The sequence below is a fragment of the Henckelia pumila genome, chromosome 2, assembly GCF_033568475.1.
Source record: "Henckelia pumila isolate YLH828 chromosome 2, ASM3356847v2, whole genome shotgun sequence".
Taxonomy (NCBI): Eukaryota; Viridiplantae; Streptophyta; class Magnoliopsida; order Lamiales; family Gesneriaceae; genus Henckelia; species Henckelia pumila.
Window position 1 is genome coordinate 10,694,228 of NC_133121.1, and position 11,526 is coordinate 10,705,753.

The 11,526-nt window shown below is 31.7% G+C and overlaps 2 protein-coding genes and 1 long non-coding RNA gene across 3 annotated transcripts; 1 reads left to right on the forward strand and 2 right to left on the reverse strand.

Annotated features, from left to right (window-relative positions):
* The first annotated feature begins 5,087 nt into the window (after positions 1–5,087).
* On the forward strand, positions 5,088–6,297 carry LOC140881925 (casparian strip membrane protein 1-like). The gene is made up of 3 exons (XM_073287607.1): positions 5,088–5,558; positions 5,645–5,768; positions 5,877–6,297. Exons 1-3 carry the CDS (start codon positions 5,317–5,319, stop codon positions 6,090–6,092), a joined length of 582 nt encoding a protein of 193 aa, XP_073143708.1. The 5' UTR covers positions 5,088–5,316; the 3' UTR covers positions 6,093–6,297.
* LOC140881926 (uncharacterized) lies at positions 5,464–5,951 on the reverse strand. Its single transcript, XR_012150084.1, has 3 exons — positions 5,817–5,951; positions 5,682–5,724; positions 5,464–5,580 (listed from the first exon to the last, which is right to left on the reverse strand). It is a non-coding gene; the product is annotated as an uncharacterized lncRNA (long non-coding RNA).
* A 112-nt stretch (positions 6,298–6,409) lies between the features above and the next one.
* LOC140881924 (pentatricopeptide repeat-containing protein At5g15300) lies at positions 6,410–8,045 on the reverse strand. The gene has a single exon (XM_073287606.1). It carries the CDS (start codon positions 8,009–8,011, stop codon positions 6,410–6,412), a length of 1,602 nt encoding a protein of 533 aa, XP_073143707.1. The 5' UTR covers positions 8,012–8,045.
* Positions 8,046–11,526: the final 3,481 nt, after the last annotated feature.

An 11,526-nucleotide genomic window follows, 5' to 3' on the forward strand; every position in this document is an offset into this window, starting at 1 on the left:
GATCAACAATCGTTCCTTCTCCATACAAAAATTATTATACACCATCATAAATTCAAAAATAACTAATTATGATATATAAAAACTATTTATGTTAAAAAAAATGGATCACTTCAAACACACTCACGGTATATTTTGTTAAACAGATATTTTAATTAAATTACCCACAAAAAAATATTAGTTTTTATTATAAATACACACAAATCCGTTTCACAAATAAAGTTTCATGTCACCATTTCTAATGAAACCTACTTTGTGTCAAAGGATTTAATTTAATATATATACACATCTTGAATTCTTCATAAGAAAGAGAGCCACGCATTAGCTTGTTACCACCCTATAGGGCTTTAATAATATTATAAAGAATGAGATGTCAAGTTTTCAACATGCCATAACTTTGATTGAATGATATCTTTACGTCTTTTATTTGTTCTTTCCTAAAAATATTTATTGTGGTCTCATTGTCAAAGGAGATGCCATTTAGTCGTCCTCCCCATTGAAACTTCAATTCCGTTTCCTTTTTTTTTTAATGGAATAAAATCGAATTTCATTACCTATTTGATGGTCAAGAAATGAAGAGGATGACGAAAAGTGGGTTGGGATAATGGACTTAAAACAATGGCACCATTGAGTTAGCTTATTATTATTATTATTATTATTATTATTATTATTATTATTATTATTATTATTATTATTACTTTTTTAAAAAAAATAAACAGAATTTTTTTACACAAAAAAACTTCCGGTGTATCATATATATATATACATATTTTTATATTGTTATCCAAGTACTTTATTTGTTAAGAGTTTGTAAATCTATCACGACGGTGGCAGGATAAAGCTTGAAATTTATATTTTGTTGTATCATGTATGTATGTGGTCATTGGAGAGTTTGCATTGTCGATGACCCTAAATAAAACAATTTTTTTTTTTGGATATAAAGGGGAGGTGAGGACTCGAACTCGAGTTTACGTCAATTGACGAACATGTGAGACAAATTGAGCTACAAGCCGGTCTTGACCCTACATAAAACTTAATATAGGGAAATGAAATCTTTCATCTCAAAATGTTACAAATATGCCAATCGACGAACATGTGAGACCAATTGAACTACAAGCCGGTCTCGACCCTACATAAAACTTAATATAGGAAAATGAAATATTTCCATCTCAAAATGTTAAAAAGAGAAATTTTACAAAATGAATGTTACACCTGATATTTTAGTTATTCATTTCGTTTTCAAATCGTAACTTGTAAATTGGGTGATCTCTCTTTTTACGAAATAATGATAATGAAAAGTCCCTATCAATTTCGGAGAAGTTATGCACTCTTCCACTTGACCTTAGTGATCAAAATTTTCATCAACTACAAAATATTACATAATATATCCCAAAAAGTGAAAACGAAGTCGAAGTCTAAATCATCATTTGAGAAGGAAACAACCATAAAAGGATGAAATTTTCTCATAAATCATGCATGTAGAAAAAAAAATTAGGGCCCGTATAGTCAAAATAAGTTTATACAATGTGGTTTATTAAAAAATAAAAAATAAATCCCAAAACTATCTAAATTCTAAATTACGAGTGTTCCATTCGTTAGTGGTTGCCTAATGACATTCACATTTATCTAATTTGGTCTACACATTATAATCCATAGGTTCCTTTAATCGGCTGACATAAAAAGAGTTGACTTCCACAAAATTTTTCTAAATCAAATGAGTCCTTATCGTGAAAGGAGTTTCGGGAGACCCACAGTCAACACGCAAGTGCGACTAACACGTACTTCGGAAAATGACGAGGGACTCGTTGTTGGTAACATAATTTCGGTTTTAAATTGATGATTTTAAAGTAGCACGTACAATTTTAAAATTTTACATCGATGTTCTTGAATCAACAAAATTTGAAATGTCTGATATTGATTTTCTTTTAAATAGGAAAAATCGGGGGATAGACTCAGTTAAGTCTCAAATAATTGATCCCAAATGTTTTGGCAATCATAAACATTTACAAATTTTGATTGATTTAGTACCTCTGTCAATTTAATGATTAACATTAACGATAGACATAATATGCGATAGTTACATCCGTGACATAAGGTTTGCTAGGCAAATCCAGTAAATAAAATAACAATTGGAGCAGATTCACAGTAAATGAAGTCGTTTCGGGGATTTTAGGGCTTGATTGGCATATGTCTGCAACCTTGGTTAGGAATCTTTATTTTGCATCAATGAAAACTTAATCAATCTATTCATGTTTTCGTCTTTTTTTTAGAGCAACCCTCCACAAGTCTTGCCCAAAAAAGAATCGGGCAAGAACCTGCTCTTGCCCAATTCTTTAAACACACTACATATGAGTATTTGTTCTGATTAATTAGTTACTTTAAAATTTAGCTGTTTTTCCTTTCTTTTTTTTTTTTTTGGGAATAAATTGGTTGATGAGAATTGCAAGTGTGCGATATAACTTATGAGTAAAATTTATTTACATTTTTATATTAAAATTTTCATCCTAAATTTATATATAATATATAATTTTAAACTAAATTTTGTACCCTTGAAAAAAAGAGCTCTAGGCTTCTAGCCATCCCTTTCGAGACCAAACAATAGTATAGTAAAAGAGAGGAAGTAGCAAGTGTTTGATCAATTCTGAGAGTTCGATTTCTTTTGTCAATATTTTATCTAACGAGTTTGTCACATATAGTAGTGCCGAAGAGTTTGTTACACATGTCAGTTTGGTTTATTTGCTAGCATAATTTACCTATTATATGTCTAAAATTAATAGTTGCGGATTTCCATTTTTAATAACCAAAAACATTCGACAAAATGTTGATCCTGAATTCCCGACATTGTGAACAGAACTCCGACAGTGTCCGCGTGTATCATCTGCTCCAGAAGTCGTAGCTTTGGATTGGATAAAGGGGTACTTGGGATTCAGTCTCTAAATTCAATATCCACTTAAGATTCAGTCCATGTGTCATAAATTTTTGTTTTGACTCTCTGATCCCACATTTCTTTTTATGTATAAAAATTGATATAAAATGTTAAATATATGGTACTAATATAAGATATTCGAGTATTATCACTTTTAGATCTGAGACAAAAATTAAGATTTTGAGTATAATATTGGAACAAATTTCTTAACATCAAAAGCATGTTGTACATACATGTTTATGTACAAAATACTTATATTAAAGCACATGTTAATTATTAACCAGTACATACTTTAGTATTTCGATAATCAAGAAAATTAACAATTTTATGTGTACTAATTTAAGAAATTTGAGTACAAAAATATTTAATTTGAGTATTTATTTATATATTTATGGCATCAACTGCCTCAAATTGAGTATAAAATCATGATTTATATTTTTGGTTTTAGATAGATGAAACATAACACAAAAAATTGTATACCAAGAACACTTGTTTTTATACCAGATTTGAAATAGCTGATACTGAAATTTCATATATTTGTACCTGATTTTCAAATTTTTATACCTATTTTTTACTTCGAAAATACTTTGTGGGCCCAGGGAGTAAAAACAAACTTTTTGCTGAATTAGGGAATGCAAAAAAATAAAATTTATGACAGGAACTGAATGGTAATAAAACTTATAGAATGGGGACTTAATCCTAATTAACTCATATAAACTCTTGGATTAAAGCTTCGTTTCAACAAATGATACAATAGAAGCCTGTTGGGCTGAAAGTGCCAAATTGGGGTAAAGCACAGAACCTGTTTGTAGCCGCAAAAGCTTATTGGGCCCGATATTTAAAGGTTCTTTTTTTCGCGATAAAGGTTTTATTATTTGTAATGACGAAACTCGGGTCGTGTTTCTTGGATTGTTTAAATGAATTAAATTATATAATATTACAAAATACATACAATTTAATGTAACGAAGGTTCTATAACGCGCTAAATATGATGGAGCGTCAACGTCAAATTTCAAGTTTCACCTGTTTAAACGAGCTTAGTACAAGATTCAATTTGAAATATAGTGTTTAGTTTATTATACTTTTAATTATATCAAAGAAATCAATATATTAAAGATACATAAACATAGAAAATTTAAAAATAAATGTATAAATTTTAGAAATTCTTTTACTCCCAAGAATAACCACTAAAGAATATTTAGGTGTTTTTAGGTTTTTTTTTAAAAGATATATAATCAGATATTTATATTTAATATATAAAAACCTTATACTTAATCATGTTTTTTTTTTTGGTGCTTAATATAGTAGTGAGCCTGTTACGTTGACTGTTTTCTCACGTTTTAACCGAATCAAAACCTTTTTTCAATCTTCCCGTTTTTTATAATTACTAGTATAAATAATACCAACAGTGGAAGCACATGTGCGTCGGGCTAACATACCGTACCAAAATACCAAATTTTCGGTATATTGCATCAAAATTATTTCGATATACTGACATATTTTCGATATATCAAATTTTTTTTCGATATCTATACGATATTAATATTGATTTTTTTCGTACCAAAATTTCAGAATTTCGATATCGCCGTATCGATATCGTTATGAATTTTTTTCATACCAATATTTGTTGTACGATATACCGAAAAACCACCAGCGTAATATATTGTTCCACGTACGGTAAATTTATAATATATTTGTTATTCTAAAATATTTTATCATTTACTTAAATTCAGCTTTAACTATGGAAAATAACGCACATGAACAGTTTCTGAAATGTGGTTATTGAGTTAATTTTCAATTTTCCATAAAAACATAAAGTATAAATAATATTACAATATACATACAATTTAATGGAAACACGTAAGAAATACGATGCACAGCAAATGGGTGATAATTGGTGCAAAAATAACAAAACTGAGCAAGAGTTGCGTGATTTGAGAAGTCTCATGGGGTCAAACAATAACAAAATAATATGGCAGAACCCCAATATCCAAGTCAATTTTGATATTTGGTCAACTGTTGAATGGAAAATAAATGTTACAAAGGGAGAAGTCTTTCTTGAAAAAGTACTGACCAAACTCGCATATTAAGGTAGAAAAAGTTATAGTGGATCATTTAATATATAATTTACAAGTTAGAGACCAGAGCACTTGAGAACTCACTTCATGAAATAGTAGGCAAGATGACACTCTGCGATCTTCAATTCAAAACCAAACATTGTTCAAAACCCACAATGCCAAACATTATTTGACTGATTTGCATCGTGGAAACTTGCACAAACTACGTACTCAAACTAATCATCTATAAATTCCCATGCTAACATACAATCTTCCTCAACCAACAATATTGAATTCAAAATACATACTTTGAAACCAGAAGGGTAAGGAGCAAACATGGCCAAGAAAGAGAAGGAAAGTGCACCAGCACAAGAAACCGGTGAGACGCCCAAGAATGGCGATGCTCCGAAAGCTGCCAACGGTAGAGGAAAGGCAATACTCGATTTGATTATGAGAATATTCGCTATGATTGGTACCTTGAGCAGCGCCATTGCCGTGGGACGAACTGGTCAAACTCTTCCACATTTCTCTGGGTTCCTTCAGTTCTCGGCAGCGTACACCAATCTTCCGACATTTACGTAAGTCATTTAAACCATATCACTGAAAGGTGCATTCCATGACTTTTACAATATGTTGAATAGGTTATATGTGTTATGTGCCACAGGTTTTTCGTGGTTGCAAATGCAATAACAAGTGCATACCTGGTCCTTTCGCTCATGCTATCCATATTCCACATTCTGAAGACTGGTGCAAAAGTAACCAGGGCAGTGTTAATCATACTTGACATGGTAATGTATCAAATATACAATCACGGATAAATCTTATTTTGGGATTACCATGAATATTGTCTTTCTCATGAGAGTAGACCAACTGATGCAAATTGCAACTTCTTGTAGGTAATACTGGCTCTTTTGATTTCTGGGGCATCTGCAGCAACAGCCATCGTGTATTTGGCTCATAACGGCAATCCTCAGGTCAACTGGTTCGCTATCTGCCAAGAGTACAACGCCTTCTGTGAGCGAGTGTCTGGCGCTTTAGTGGGATCCTTCTTAGCAATTCTTGTGCTTATGCTGTTGACATCATTGTCAGCTGTTACCCTCTCTAAAATTTGATGCTGCTGGAGAAATTTATACACTCAAACCAAGCGCTGAGTGTGTTCTTATTGTTCGTTTATTCAGAAAGATACAACCTTGTCTTTGATTTTACATGCTTTAATTTTTTTTATATGGATTTCGGTGTAGTTCTACTTTTGTACACCACTTTTCAAAAAAGTATTTTTATGTACTCCATACTGATTGTCATTTATTCATCCAGTCAATGTACTCGCATCAAATGAGCTTTATGATACTAAGATATGGATCAATTGAAGTAATTGGCATACCAAACAGATATAAACCTCAGCATCCATCAATAAAAGCCAAGATCTTTCTCAGGAAACTGAAAAATGAAGGAGCTCATCATTTTTCTTTTCAACTAAACTAAAACCGCGTTCTTTCTTCACCCCTCTTGAGTCCATCAAATTTCTCACATTTTCAACTCCACTCCACTCCCCACCTGAAGCATACATATTAGACAGTAACACATAATCACCACTTTCGTCCTTTCTTAATCTGAGTAGCTGCGCACAAGCATGTTTCCCAAGCTCTACATTACCATGTATTCTACAAGCTCCTAGTAGTGTCCTCCAAATAATACCATTTGGTTCACTCTCCATTGTGTTAATAAATTCAAATGCTTCATTCAACAACCCGACCCGCCCAAGCAAATCTACCATGCAACCATAATGCTTAGCATTTGGCTGTATGTGATATATATCTTTCATCATATTGAAGTATGCACGACCGTCATCAATTCGTCCAGCATGACTACAAGCGATCAGCACCCCAATAAAAGTAATCTCGTTGGGCTCAAACTTTGTCTTTCTCATCTCCTCGAAAAGAGAAATGGATTTGTCCATAAAACCAGTAAAAGCCAATCCTACGATTATAGAGTTCCATGTAGAAACATCCCTATCTCTCATACATTGAAATACATCAAGTGCCTTCTCCATGCTTCCACACTTGGCATACATGTCAATGAGAGAATTACCGAGAAAAACACTCAAGACTCCATCGCCCATCTCCAAAATGGAGCTATGTAACTTCTTTCCAACATCCAATGCTCCTAGATTTGTACACGCGGACAAAAGACTCAATATTGTCACTTCATCTGGACTCTCCCCAGCGCTCCTCATCTCCTCGTACATCACCAATGCATTTTCGTGCTTCCCACTTTCTACATAACCTGAAAGCATTGCATTCCATGTAACAACGTCTCTTTTAGGAACGACATCAAACAATTCCCTTGCACACTCCATCTCACCTTGCTTCACATACCCTGTGATCATCACATTCCAAGAAACCAAGTCCTTCACCGGCATTTCATCAAACAGCCGCCTTGCCATATGCAACTCCCCTTTCCTGGCATACCCCGCAGTCAAAGCAGACCAAGCCACGACATCCCTCTTCGCCGAGCCATCGAACAGCGCTCTTGCAATCCTTATTTCCCCACAATTTGAATGAAAGTAAATAAGTGTATTCCGGGCAAACTTATTCCACTCAAATCCGTGTTTTGTTACTTTTCCATGCATTGCACAACCTACGCCAATCCAAGAAAGTCTGGTGCACGCCTTGAGTACGAAAGGAAAAGTGTAATGATCAGGTTGCACTCGAAGTTTCTCCATCTGGGCATAAAGCGAAATTGCCAGCTGAGGTTTAGAGCTCTGGGCTGAACCCCGGAGCAAAGTGTTCCACGTAAACAGGTCTGGTTCAGAAATTTGAGCGAACATCTGGTGGGCATATTGGATAGTATATTGAACAGCAACAGCTGCGGCAAAAATTAGTTCTCGGAGCGCAGAGCGATCGGAGTTAAAACCATTAACGATCATGCGAGCGTGAATCTGCTTCAGAGCTTGGAGATTTGCGCAGTGGCGCCATAAGGAAGAACTTTGGTGGCAGATGGAGCTTTTTGATGTGGCGCTTTTCCTAATCATTTACCACATGCAAGAAACCCAAAACGATCATGTGAATTTAAATCCAATTCAAAAAAGCCTTTTAAAATTGATTTTAATTAAATATTCTGACACAATATCCAATTTATATTTGTTATTTATTTGTTTTTAAGATGATTTACTGAAATATGTTAACGATAAATTTGATAAAGAAATATTTCTTTAAAAAATAATGATGATGGTAGTATCCATGTTTATTTTATAGAATAATATCTAATAATGTAATTACAAGAGGTTAAGGTTTTTTTTTTAAATTAGTGGTCAAGTGTTTTTAGTTACGATAGAAAGAAGTAAAAATACATGAGATAAAAAAAAAATTAAAAACAAGCAAAAACACTTGATTTGGAGAAACCGAAAACAAAACATAAAGTAGGGTATTTACATATTTGTTAACTGTCTTAGTTGAAATGAAACTGAAAATTCAGTTTGAAACGAAGAGCGAACTATTAATTCGATTTGGTTTTTAGTTTTCAGATTTTCGATTCAGTTCGTTATTTTAGCACGGCTAGCCGAATCAAAAACCTCTTTTTATTTTAAAATAATTTTTATTTTGTTATTTATTTTTGTTAATTATAAATATCAATGAATAAAAAATAAAAATAGAAATTTGGCTAAGCCGAAAACCAAACCCATTAAATTTGGTTCGGTTTTCAATTCTTGAACCAAAAATTAATGGCAAACACTTGTATGCAACCGTTGCACGGGTCATATTCGTGTGACGGGTCTCTTATATGGGTTATCCATTAAAAAGTATTACATTTTATGTCAAAAGTATTACTTATTATTATAAATATGGATAGGGTTGACCCGTCTCACGAATGAGACCGTTGCACAGGAGTGTTACTCAAAATTAATTAAGAGAATAAAAATAACAATTAGTTTAGTGTTATAAATTTATTAGATAAAAGAGAGAAGAGAATTAGATGAGATAATAATGTAATAACGAGAAGATAGTGAAATCAATTGTATCTTATTTCAATCACACACCTCTATTTATAGGATTGAAATATTATTACACAAAAAAATACTATAACTAAATCAATCACCTAAATATAATCTATATATAACATTTATTGAATAATAATTTGTCAAGTAGTTTAGCCGTAGTAAAATGACGATAATTCAAAGCCCTTGATTGGGCTTCCAGTCAACATTGTCGCAGCGATGGATCCCTTTTTTCAGCAGTCAAATTCCATATTATCTTGGCCCATATAATGGCCCATGAATGAGAAGTTAGGGCATCGGTTGCCGGTTCACAACATATTAGGCTCAGCTGACGGCCCATTGTGGACTAATAAAATAGATAACAAAGAAAGAAACTGGCGAAAATAAGTGTTATTTAAGCTTCAAAAATATTAAGATCATATCATTTCATATTTTTCATAATAAAAAAATTATGTATAGTATAAATTATAAATAAAAATTTTATAACTAATTTATACATAATAAAGTAAGCAAATTTTAAAGACATTCAAAAAATTTAAAAAAAATAACTCATAATTTTTTAAAAAAAGATGTATAAGTTAAGAGGACAAAATATATTAACATAATGTAAGGGGGTTGCTTTGAATAATCAATATTTTATCCATAAATTTTCCATACAAATGGCTGAAATCTCATTTTCATGCATGCCGTGAAAAGTTATAATTTTATCATAAAAAAATAATAATATTTATGAGTCGAATCGAACAGCTCTGAGATGAACACATGAGTTTTTGTAAAAATATAATAAAAATATTTAAAGGACCCATTGATGTATTATTCTATTTTCATTTTCAAAATTTTAATGGCAGACCAGTACTCGTTCATTTAAAATCAAATTCAATGGAATCACATAAGCAGCCTATGACATATTGCACATTTAAGAGGCGAGAGTACTCTTCCTTTGTCTTAATTTCGACAGCCCAGAGTACAGGTAACGTCACGTCTCATTGAATTCATCGTAGTCCAGTTATATTATATATAATAAATAAAATAATATAAAATAAAATACTTCTGAATTTTACAGAATTAATAATTTTGTCAGAAAAAAAGAATGAACAAACCTTATAGTATCTTTCTTTTACAAGGTATATTTTTCTCCAACATTAAACCTTTGCCATAAAATTCTTTTAACACATTTGTTCAATGAAACATGCAATAATTATTCATGGATATAATAAGAATATAGTTTGAAATTTGAAACACTTTTATGTAGTAGCAAATTTGATAGGTGCGTAAAATCGAGGTGTGTGAATCGTATGATAGTTCATATATCATGTCTCGATCATTTATATCACACGTGATTTTTAACTTTTTTTTTATAAAAGATTACGAAAAATCCAATTTAAATAATTTTCATAAGAATATATTGATTTACAAAAAGAAAAAAAAAAAGAGTGACCTGAAATAACATTTTGGCAGGCATTGTTGGTGGAGTTATTTAATAAGGGAATCAGTACCTTGTTCCACCATGTGAACGGGGTATTGGGTTTAGTTCAACCTAAGTATTATCTTAATAGGAGATTTAACAATTAATGATTTGTCATGTCAGTACTATAATATTAATTATACATATGTATTGAAATATAGACACTCGGATGAATGATCTGAGTACTACTCATATGTAAAATCTCATTAACGGTGAACGGGTGGAGTGAAATCAAGAACCGGGGAATTTAAGATGTTGGGCCCATTATACTCCACAATTTAAGTATTTGGGCTTCAAGCCCCTTACCATTTGCTTTTGCATAACACATTAGGCTCTTGTCCGTGGGCCCCTTTTTGTCTTATATGCACATTAAGATATGTACTTTACGCAGCCCATAGGCCCACAAGAAATAAATAGCTCCTCTTGCCAGCTCAGACTTATAGGAAGACGTACAATACCCTCGTGTTTGGTGTGAGAATCTATAACTTTTGTTTTTACAAGAACAAGAATGAAATTGCAAATTGTTTTTTTCCCTAAGAAATCTTTATTTTAAAAAAATAAAATTTATATTAGTACACGAATTATTGATAAAATATCAAATTGGTACATTAACTATTGAAAATTATTTAATTGATACACAATCAAGTTATAAAGTCAATTTGACACTTTACTTAAATTATTTTTAAGTCCAATGTTTTAGTTAAATTCAAATAGATAAACATTTTATTTTTCAAAATTATTTTATTTTTGAATAATGTGTTTTAAGTTATAAAAATTTATATATCAATCTCATGTTTTCCGATTTTATGTAGGGCAAAAACACAAGAGTAAATTTGTTTTAAATCTCAAAACCTAAACATAACTTTGCCTTCAGTTTCTGTCAGGAAAAATATATGTTTATGCTCCCTGATCCATAGCAAAATGTTTCTGCACTCCCTGGACCCACATGTTTTTTTCTCGGATGAAATTCGGTACAAAAAATTGAAAATACAGTACTAATATATGATATTTGAGCATAAATTATTTCAAATTTGAAAATTGAAACTAAGATATGTTTTTTTAGTACTCAAATATGTATGCAAGTATT

What these genes read in the sequence shown, in the direction of transcription:
- LOC140881925 (XM_073287607.1), top strand. Translation starts at nt 5,317, where the DNA reads ATGGCCAAGAAAGAGAAGGAAAGTGCACCAGCACAAGAAACCGGTGAG. An exon ending in ACCAATCTTCCGACATTTAC is followed by an intron (nt 5,559 to 5,644) that starts GTAAGTCATTTA and finishes TATGTGCCACAG; the next exon opens with GTTTTTCGTGGTTGCAAATG. An exon ending in TGTTAATCATACTTGACATG is followed by an intron (nt 5,769 to 5,876) that starts GTAATGTATCAA and finishes AACTTCTTGTAG; the next exon opens with GTAATACTGGCTCTTTTGAT.
- LOC140881924 (XM_073287606.1), bottom strand. Translation starts at nt 8,011, where the DNA reads ATGATTAGGAAAAGCGCCACATCAAAAAGCTCCATCTGCCACCAAAGT.